Below are 10,688 nucleotides of genomic sequence, written 5' to 3' on the forward strand. Positions count from 1 at the left end.
GATCTATGCTTTAGATTATTTCGCTAGTTCTGGATCTGTTGGCTTTTGGCTTTTGGCTCTTGGTTATTGGCCGCTGCCAGACTGACTTACAACGTCGCCTCAGGGCATATTTATATGCCCAGAACGGCAATGCCCACCTTGCCGAAGAAAGCGGTCAAGCAGGGCGTGCGCTTAGCATAACGTGAAAAAAGTCCGCAGTTGACCCAGCCGCAGTGGCTGCGGCAGCCGCGACAACCTCGTAACCCCGCTACTGTAGTTGATAGAGATGCTGGTGACAAACACAGCGCTTGCTTCAAGGAAATTTGCATAGCAACGATTTCAGAACACATTAGCATTTTCATGGCGTCGCTAACTAAAGAGCTTTTGTTCTTTGCTGCCCCGAATCTTCTGAACGACAATGTCAATGAACCGTGAAAAGTTATAGATCAGAATACATGTTAAGACGATACAAAGCTCACGTCTCTGATTAATCAATTATATATAGATATAATGCATATATGCATATACCGGCGTATATAGAACAGCCACTAGGCTATAAACAAATCAAATAACTTGGCGACTTCTTTTGTAAAAAAAATGCAATTTTATTTAAATGCAGAGGTGCTTTCTGCACACCTGCCGATTCAGTTTTTAAATTTCCGTCATCGTTTCATAATTTTCTCGATTCCATTCGTTTTTCGCAGTTCTTGTTGTTCTTGTCATATGAGCCAGCCAGTCTAGATGCGTCGACCACCGCGACGTCTGCGACGCCTCATAATCCTTCGGATGCGGCGACGCTGCCTTCGCGTTTGACGTCTGCGTTGACGCCTGTTCCTGCGACGCCTGCGCTGGGACTTAGTGACACGACGACGACGACCACGAACCCTGCGACCGCGACTGCGGTTCCTGTGATTGCGACGACTCAAGCGCCTTTTGCTGCGTCGCTGCAACTGACGGTAGCGCTTTTCACCATCCTGGCGAGCGCGTAGCTGCCGACGAATCAAGGCGCGCACGCGCTTGTTGTGCTCGCGTTGGAGCTTCTGTAGGCGTCGGCGATTGCGCTGATCGACCTGGAACTGTTGCCATTCCTTTTCTGTGGGACGACGCACCATGGTGTTTGGCGCGCCAGGCTGCATGCCGCCATTGTTAGCATTAGCGGGGAGCACGAAGTAATCACCGTCCTCTTCCTCGCCATCATCATCATATTCATCATCATCGTCATCTTCGCTACTTGCTGCCTTTTCCAAGTCGTTATCGTCGAGGAACTCATCGTCGTGATTATCAAAGCCATCATCGTTTTCATCGAAGTCCCGCGCACCGACTTCGTCACCCAGCTCGTCGTCCTCATCGTCTACGTTGACATCATATCTGTTGTCTGGTGCAGCGCGTGTTGTTGGTGAGGTGGCGGGTGGAGAGGCCGGGGGGGGTGGTGGTGGTGGTGGAGGTGGTGGTGGTGGCGGTGGTGGAGGTGGTGGCGGTGGTGGTGGTGGCGGTGATGGTGCAATCGTGGTAGTTGTGGTGGTACCTTTACCAAACTTGTTCATGATGCTAGTGGTGAAGCGACCTTCGGCAGGCACATTCTCCCGACGACTTACGGAGCGTAAGGAGATGGGCGATGCAGATGCAGCGGAACGTTGGAATAACTTGTAGCTGTTGGCTAGAGTTGGGCATTAGCTTCACAATTTCTGAACCATTTCTTATTGCAGTCTGACTCTTACCAGTGACATGGCTAGGCGCCAATAGAGCGCACAGCGCCAAGGCCAGGCTCAGCTGAAGAAAGGCACGCATGACAAGTTGGTGAAACGAAAAAAAAAAAAAAATGATCGGAAGCGACTTTGGCGCTTAGTTAGTACGTCCAGACAGCGGCGGCACTCCTTGCAGGATTAGCCGTTGTTGGTCGATCGAGCGATTGGACAGATATCCAGTTGTAATCTTGGTTGACTCAAAGCCACTGACTGACTAAAATAGTTTGGGCCACCATATTATATACCCATCTATAGAACTCTGACCAAAATGATTCGTTTTGCAAACGTTGACTAATTGCTTTTCCCGAGCCAGCAATTAATCTCTCATTGCCGCAGGCAGGTCAAAGTGCCTCGAACTTAGAGCCGCGTCTACAAATTTGTTGCTAATTTATCAGCTGTCTTGTAAAGTCTTCCAGCGCCATCGAACGGTACCTAATTACGAAATGATTCTGGACTCCCCGCCGAAGCCCCTCCACCTATTCCCCACATTCTTACTATATAATTAATTACGCAACCAACTGTGAGCCGAAACTGGCCAAATTTGTTCTCGCGCAATGGGTCATAACCGCGCGCCCCATTACGGGTCAACTGTGAAAGGTTTACATAGCTGGACAGCCGAAATTGGCGAGTTAAGTGTTAGGTTTCATGGACAGCGTCAACCAGAAAACGAGTCCCTGTAGGCAACACATTTCGCCTCACATTCTTACTACTCGCAGATTTGTGTCAGTAATATCAGAACATAAATAGCACAAATAACTTTTGTAGTCTTGAGTAATGGGAGCAGTATCAAGTTCAATCAATAAAAAATTCAATCAGCATCTGTCTTTTAAGAAGCAGGATTTTTACCATAGAAGAAACACTTCCTCAGAACCAGATTTCTTGTAGAGAATCCTAAAACTGCCAATTATTAGGTATTTATAGTTTTAGAAATTAACCATTTTCTTTTTTGTTTTTATTCCCTGTACACCTTTTAGATACAAAACTATATCACTAACAAATGTGATCAGCATCTGCATTTTTATGATCAGGATTTTTACTATAGAAAAACCCCTTCCTTAAGACCAGACCTTTTTTAGAATGCCCCGTCTACCCTTTGTAATGCGTCTAACAGCAAGTGGAAGGCGTTGCAACATTGCTGATCAGTTAGAAGAGATGACCCTATATAGCCATGAGCAGTATGAAGAGGTGAGTCCATAAAGCCATGCCCGGGCGAACAGACATCTTTCTGAGCGCAATCTCAGAATAATCAAACTAATATTTGCAAAATTGGGTTTCTCTTTATTAACGCAGTCCCCAATTGCCCGTAACTTCGTTTAAAATCACATTCTGTTAGTGTCCAGCTATCTACGGGTAAAGTTTTATATTTATGGGAAAACTACTTATTTAGAAAGTTGCCTTACAGCCGGAAATGTAATATCTGAACACGCTCTGCCAGTAGCTGTTCTTGTTGCTCGTAAGAATGTGCATATGTCGGATGCCAGTACATGCAACTGAAAATGCTCTACACTTGTGGCTGTCTAAATTATAATTTATAAATTTTTATAATTTAAAAGAAAGTTTAAGCCATAATAAGATGGATGCAAGGTATTTAAGAATCGGTCGTGCGCCTCATTCTGGGCTTTCTCTCCGCAAAAGAAAATGCGCAAAAGCATACATTTTCAATTCTTCCATTTAATAATTATTTGATCTTCATAACTATATATATCTTATCTGATCTGATCTAATCTAATCTAAAATATCGCAAGGGTGAACCCAATTTTGTGTGGCTGATCTTTCATTATCATTAATTAATATTAGAGTACTTAACATACACACTAGTAATATATATAACATGAGCTCGTTAAGTCCTCCACTAGAGCGAAGACTCAACATCTTTAATAAGGAATGCTAAATAAATCGAAAGTAAAATGGTTGCATGGTTTTTTATACCGTGTACCCGTAGGGTAAAAAGGGTATATTAGGTTTGTGCAAAGTATGTAACATGCAGAAGGAAGCATCTCCGACCCCATAAAGTATATATATTGTGAATCAGCATGACGAGAGAAATCGATCTAGACATGTCCGTCCGTCTGTCCGTCTGGATGAACGCAAGGATCTCAGAAACTATAAAAGCTAGAATAACCAAAGTTGGCATCCAGATTCTCCTAGGTCCGAGTAAGGACGAGTTTATTTTATTTTTTGGAATTTTCCCCCCTTCTCCTAATTTCGTCAATACCGTCCACATTTCAAATGTTACATTAACCAAACTTTGCACACATAGTTCATACACAATAGTCTACTTTTGTTTCAAATTTCATCTAAATCGGTTAATTTTAATTATTAAATTTTAATTATTGGCGAAACAAATTCTCGCCAGTACAACCCCCCCAAACTGCATCAACAAGTTCGCTCTTCTTCGTCCTCTTTTTACTTCTGCTATGGGCGCATATAACTCAGGGACGGAAGTTTACCGGGGACAGGGTATTTCACTGTCGGGCTTGCTCGACTGTAGCGTTCTCTCTTGTTTTAATATTATTATTATAATAATTATATTGTTCAGAAAGGATCAACAGAACAAACGAATAACCAGCAGAAATAGTGAAATAAAATAAAATCATCAGAAGATGAGCAAGGCAGACAAATTTTTTGATATCACATTTTATTTTCGAATCGTAATCATTGCGAAATTGCATGTCCTGGTATCTTAACTATGTATAATACAATAAACTGAGAGCGAATGCGCATCGGCAGCTTAGCCCACAACAATGGGCCTTACTCCGCCGGTGCGGCGGCGTCTCCCATTGCCACGACGACGTGTGGGACGAATAACGCGAACGTTGCGGCGCTTGTTACCACGACGGCGACGCTTGCCACCGCCGGGGCGGCGTCTGATGCCTCCAGTGCGACGGCGACGTACTTTGCGCCGACCACCTGTGCGTCTGCGGCGCACGATCACCCGATTGGCTCGCTCTTCCTCCTCACCCTCGCCGACTGCACGTGCTGTGGCGCGCTCCATGAGCGCTACAACACTGCCATCAGGAATGGCGTCTAAAGCAGCGCGTGGCACCAGGAGCGCCGACTTACCCGTCTTTTCGTCTACCACACTCTGGCCCTCGATCTCGATAATGCCATCTGGCACCATTATAGCGCCGGCCTGATCGCGCGCAACCATCATGTGAGTGGGCTTTGCAGCCTTCACTACTTGTTGGAGCTGCTGTACGCCGGCAGCAGTGTCGGCCTGATTGGTGGCGGTACGCGTGAGACGTTCACCGTTCACGGGCTGGGGTCGTCTGGACTTGGGCAGGACAGGAATATCATCAAGGCTGCCATCGCCGTCGCTGCTGTCCTCTCCATCATCATCTTTTTGGGTGGACTCCTCCTCGTCATCATCAGACTGTTTGTCGTTGAGCAACAATATCTGTCCATTGCGAGCAAAGGCTAGACCCAGACCCCTTTCAGGCCCAAAATTATTTTTCAAATCGTCATCTTCATCATCATCGTCATCATCGAACTGCAGTGCATTTCTTCGTTGCTTGGGCTCGTCATCATCATCATCATCGTCGTCTAGACGACTGTTATTATCATAATCATCATCATCGTCGTCATCTTCATTCAGGAAGTCATCATCGTCATCATTTTGTTCCACAATCTCAAATCCCTGCACGACGGCGCCGGCATTGGCACGGCCACGCGGTAGGCCAAGGAAAAAATAGGGATGCTGGGACGCAGAAAGGCCCACGCGTTGCCCACCCAGAGCAGAGCGCTGTTGCTGCTGGATCCGCGGCTCTGTAGGCGAATATAAAATGCATAACGCAAAGCAATAGTATAGTTATTTGAGATCTGGATATACTTGTATTTTATTGATAGAAGTTGATACTCAGACCATTGTCGTATATGCATTTATGTGCACCAATACCATTACCATTAGCATTGCTAAAGATAATCCGTATGATCGAGCTGAATTATTGATTGCGAATATGTCGACGTTACTTACCGGCCAGTGCCAAGGCGAGCATGCAGCTCAGGATGAACAAAACGCTCAGCCCGGACATTCTGGTAATGGTCCTGCAATTGAGAACTGCGTGCTCTACTTATTTAGATTTGCTGTTACTTTACTTCTTTTCTATTTCTGCGCTGTGGAATTGTCCTAATTGTAAGCAGCAGTTTCGCAGAACTGTACAACTGAACGGGCCGTGCTACGTTTTTATGCAAAAAATTCTAAGCCAAGTTCTAAGCATTGCCAAAAGCGGCAGCGGCAGAGTCAGCAACGACGACGACTGCGGCGGCACAGCTAACCAAAAACCAAAACCAAACCGAACTCAAAAACAAAAACGACACAAAATAAAAATAAAAGTTCTAGCCGAAGCTCATCGCGGTGGCTAAGTGGCACCAAATAGGCACACGCACAGAATCGCAGACTCAGACTCAGAATCTGGGAAGCAGATACCCATAACCCGACCCATAGACGGAGCCAGAGCCAGCAAATAAAAGAGCGTCTTGGCTTTGACATAATTACGTCTGGGTAGCTTTAATCGGCAGCTCGCCGCATTCAAATGCCGGCATTTTCGCATAATTTCAAGTGGGGAATGTGAAATTCGAAATGTGGTTGGAAAGATTTCTAGAAAAGTTCAGTGACCGGCAGGAAGAACAAAGCCATCCACCACCACACAAAATTACATACAGATATGCGAAAATAATAATAATAATTAACAATAATCACAAGGCAGTCAGTCGAATATATGTACATATAAATGGCAGCCCATACGAATGGCAACTCAACAACTCAATTGGATGACTATGATTGCAATGAGAGTTGAAATCCAAAGTAAGAAATCGCCAAAAGTACATTGTGAGCCCAAAGGCCTAAAGGGCTTTAGCCACTGGCAAATCTACCGGCTCTGTCGCGTCTTGAAACTTCACGCTAATGACAAAACAATCCAAGCACGCAAGACACCGTGCGCCCTAAAGAGCCACCGATGCCGAGCCACCGGGCCGCCGCCGGGCCGTCGCCGGGCCGTCGCTGAGCCCAACCATCCAACCACAAATTCAATTCAGCGGCGCAAGCGAACTGCTCAAGCCTCCGCGTCGGCGCTCGAACATATACGAGTACCTTGAGTTCAACGCCGCCGACGACGCGACGAAAGCGTCGCCATTGTTGTGGTTGTCGCTGCCGCTGCCGCGATATATTGCTGTATTTGTTGTTGTTGTAGTTGCTGTCTGCCAATTGAAAATTGTTCGCGCAGTTCTCGTGACGGTTGAGTTCGAGGTGGAGCAGCCTTCTTCAATATTGCCTTCCATTTCCATTTGACCTGGGCCCCATGCTGAATAGAAGCTCGACATAGCTGGCTGGACCTGAACATGCCACCATTCAGGTGTTTGATTGACAATTTAAATTTCTGAATTACAATCAATGTATTATTAGGAACTTCCAAAATCCCAATCGATTTACATTTCAGTTCCTCCTACATTTTGCTTTCACGTCCTGTGCACGAAGGGACGAAGGGTCGAGGGGAATTACTTGTATGAAATCGCCCAGTCGTTACAGCCGATTCAGACATATCCGTCTGCTAATCTGTCTGCTTGAACGTTGAAAAGCTAGGAAAGTATGAGTCGCCCAACTCGGTAACGAATAGCCCAAGTCCAGTCAAGGGCAAATCCATCTTGTTTTTTGATAGGAACTCCTACCTCCCCTCCGGCCGACTGGCATTCTTTCCATTACAAGAGCTATAATTATGAAACTAGGTATCCAGATTCCCCTAAGCTCCATGCAGATCAAGTTGATGCTTTTCGTTCAGATGCACTCCCCCACTATTAGTGATTTTCCATAGTCCCCGTAACTCTTGGAATTTTTAAGATTGGCAGTGGGCAGTTGGCAGCACGATAGGTCAAATGCAATGTTGTTGATGTTGTTGCTTCGGCTCAGCTCTGTCCTGCACACATACACAAATACATAGTCACGCATAAGCACACATGGATGCAATATTGATATAAATGTACAAGTATTATATCCAAACTGTACGACTCTATGTACGTGTTGCGTACTTGTATTTTATATTTTATTCCTTTCATTTAAATAATTTACATACATAATTACTGTACATACATAATTACTGTACTATAATAAGGGAATTCCTTGGTAGAATCCAGAGCACACAATCCTTCTTTGCAACACCCTTGTGCAGAAAACTGACTCGGCATTTATGTTGTAGAGCAACAAAAAACCGCCAAGTCAATCATTGAAGTAACTGAATTTTGAGAGCATGAGAGAAGCCGAGCATAAGCCATTTCAGCGACTCCTGATACTTAAATCAAAATTACTATCATGACTACAACCTTTTGAAATTCATTTGACTGTAGTTTCTTGTTGAAAAGCGATTTTTTGTATTTCCATAATTTCTCTGAGGTCAAGAAGAATTCGAATTTTAAGCTTTCAGTAAAATATCCATTTTTTTTTTATGTAGTGGGTACAGGGTCTTTAAGAGTTGAGCCCAATCGACTCTAGCATTCCTTTCTTGATTTGTGATTCACACACACATACGCACTTTCTATACATGTGTCTTATGTATTATTTACTGATTCTTTAAATATTAAATTTGCGCACTAATCTTTAATGGCAAAATACATTCCGAAAATGAGTTTCAACTGCTTTTTAGCTAACAATGCGCTTTCGATCTCGATGCAGCTCACTGATCTGGGTTATCCACCATTATAGTTCTGAACTGCCTGTGTCTAAGCTCTATAGTCTTCTTAAACCCTGTATATAGTTGCCCCATCGGCTGAACCAATCGGTGTTTCAATCGATCGAAACTTCTGAAAACTTCTGAAGTTCTATCAAAATCGACATACCAGTCGGCTGCCCCGAATTGAAATTCTCTGTACCTATGTGTAAAATAATTACAAAAACTAAAAAAAAAAATAAATATTGAAAAACAATAAATAAAATTGTTGTTGCTGCTTTCGCTTAACTCTGTACTGCACACATGTAGTGTGGCCAGACACACATAGACACAATTCCAATACACTATAAGTGGGCAGATATACACTCTTCACCTGAGTTCGAATACCGAGACATAATTGATCAACAACATTTTTCTATTATTAAAATTTCGTTAAATATTTTTTCGATTTTCATAATTATTGTATATTTTTGTAATTATTCTATAAAAATTAAGATTTTGCTGTTGTGCTAAATCAACCAAATAAATCTGCTTTATGGCAGTGTACATGTATTCTAGCTACTTGTAGCTAGCTATTCCAATCGCTTCCGGAATAGGTTACTATTGGTAGGTGGAGGTTCGTTACCGATGCATCAGGCTTTTATTTGCAGCGCTGGCTAAAATGGGATACCATAATTGTTTGAATTGTAAATGATGTCGCGATATAGCTTGTAAATGCATTCATATAATACATCGCTTCACTCATATAGTGTTGGAATCGAAACAAAACACACACAAAACATGAAGCATTGCCAACTGAAAACAAAACATTGCACTAACATTTTAGTTCTCTATATTGTCCAACAGACAATAAATTCACTTCAACAATTTTTATATTCAATTTTATTTTGCATATAAAACATTCCAGGCTTCAAGCGCCGGAGTCCATCGCTTGTGATTCCCACCATCTGAAAAAACATTTCGGGATACGCCATTATGCAGATATGTTGTAAGCACACATGCGATAGAGGGCTTCAAGAACATATAATTCATTTATTGGCGGTGTTTCTTGTCGCTAATCTTCTCCATAAGTATTCCAGACATCGGCTCATAGTGTCATAGTCATAGTTCATGATGGCAGGTCCGCATGGCAACACGGAGAAAACTGCTGAGAGTTGAAAACAGAAGAAGAAAGTCTAAAAACAAAACTAATAATATGCTGATAAAGTTCAAAGATGTCAAATACCGAATGCGATGATAATCAGAACGTAGAAATCATATGCAAAGAATTTCGCGGCCAAAGACAGACAATCAAGAAGCCACAATTCTGACGGTTGTTATAGGGCTGATAAATCGATATATGGCTTACGGAGAAATCCGCACGTTGAGTTAAAAGATCAATGCACTTCACCTCGGGTCGAGCAGAAATGTGGAATTTTTGTGCTATGTTTTCAGTGCCTCTTTCTTTTAGCATTTAGCATTAAGTGAGTAGATAATAGGAATTAATTATCGGGCAAAATTTGTATTTTTGTTAGACAGCAACTAATTTGCTTTACAATGCCGAATTATCTGAATGGAAATGTATGTATGTCTGTCTGTTCATCTGTTCATCTGTTTGTCTGTTTGCATATGGCAAGTCCACAAATTCATAAAACAACGACCCAAGAGTTGAACTTGGCGCAGATGCAAATCGAAGAAATTTATCAATTTATGAATTCCTGATGTTGCTTTACAGTTAGGGCTCGAGCTCATTAGCCGAAAAGATATGTAAATATATGTACATACATACGAGTATATCTGGATATGTACTATGTATGTATGTATGTATGTATAGTATATACTCGTATGCTTGTATTTAGCAATGGCCGCAAAGAACACTTTGCCCACTTAACTGATCATTCACCCCTTTGTTGGCGGCCCGCACGCACTTGTGGCCGCTGAATAATTAATTGTGAACTCGTTTGAACCAACACTGGATCCCGTCTCCCTCTTTCCATCTTTCCCTCTATCCCTTGGCCGCCATGATCATAACAAGCGATGCGCCCACCCGAGGCTAGGAACTTGGCACTGCCATCACCACTGCCATCACCATCGCAATCAGAATCTTCATTATCTTTGGCATCCAAGCAACCGTCCGTCTGCCTTCCATCCATCCCAGTTGACGTTTGACGGTTGTCCACCTCTCATGGCAGCAGCTGCCATGTGGTTGTTGATGCTGCTGTTGCTGCTGTTTCTGTTGTTTCTGCTGCTGCCCCTGATGGGGCAATGAATGATGTTGTCAACGCTATTGAAATGGTGACGGCTGCGATTTCAACTGCCTTAAGCGACC

General features: G+C 43.4%; 2 protein-coding genes across 2 annotated transcripts; both read right to left on the reverse strand.

Annotated features, from left to right (window-relative positions):
• Positions 1-716: 716 nt before the first annotated feature.
• On the reverse strand, positions 717-1,767 carry LOC115633371 (stress response protein NST1-like). Its single transcript, XM_030530815.1, has 4 exons — positions 1,698-1,767; positions 1,505-1,636; positions 1,215-1,354; positions 717-1,109 (listed from the first exon to the last, which is right to left on the reverse strand). The coding sequence occupies exons 1-4, from the start codon at positions 1,765-1,767 to the stop codon at positions 717-719; spliced, it is 735 nt and encodes a 244-aa protein (XP_030386675.1).
• Positions 1,768-4,455: 2,688 nt separating this feature from the next.
• LOC115633372 (SAGA-associated factor 73) lies at positions 4,456-5,755 on the reverse strand. The gene is made up of 3 exons (XM_030530816.1): positions 5,698-5,755; positions 5,296-5,489; positions 4,456-5,097 (listed from the first exon to the last, which is right to left on the reverse strand). Exons 1-3 carry the CDS (start codon positions 5,753-5,755, stop codon positions 4,456-4,458), a joined length of 894 nt encoding a protein of 297 aa, XP_030386676.1.
• Between the last annotated feature and the right edge of the window lie 4,933 nt (positions 5,756-10,688).

This window comes from Scaptodrosophila lebanonensis, unplaced genomic scaffold, assembly GCF_003285725.1.
Source record: "Scaptodrosophila lebanonensis strain 11010-0011.00,11010-0021.00 unplaced genomic scaffold, SlebRS2 tig00001418-arrow-arrow-pilon, whole genome shotgun sequence".
Taxonomy (NCBI): Eukaryota; Metazoa; Arthropoda; class Insecta; order Diptera; family Drosophilidae; genus Scaptodrosophila; species Scaptodrosophila lebanonensis.

Bases quoted from the DNA above. Each gene is read 5' to 3' on its own strand.
- LOC115633371 (XM_030530815.1), bottom strand. From the start codon at position 1,767: ATGCGTGCCTTTCTTCAGCTGAGCCTGGCCTTGGCGCTGTGCGCTCTA. The intron at 1,637-1,697 runs GTAAGAGTCAGA...GCCCAACTCTAG, and splicing joins GGCGCCTAGCCATGTCACTG to CCAACAGCTACAAGTTATTC. The intron at 1,355-1,504 runs GTACCACCACAA...GCGCTGCACCAG, and splicing joins CATGAACAAGTTTGGTAAAG to ACAACAGATATGATGTCAAC.
- LOC115633372 (XM_030530816.1), bottom strand. From the start codon at position 5,755: ATGTCCGGGCTGAGCGTTTTGTTCATCCTGAGCTGCATGCTCGCCTTG. The intron at 5,490-5,697 runs GTAAGTAACGTC...ATTCGCCTACAG, and splicing joins GCTCGCCTTGGCACTGGCCG to AGCCGCGGATCCAGCAGCAA. The intron at 5,098-5,295 runs GATGATTATGAT...AACGACAAACAG, and splicing joins ATGAAGATGACGACGATGAT to TCTGATGATGACGAGGAGGA.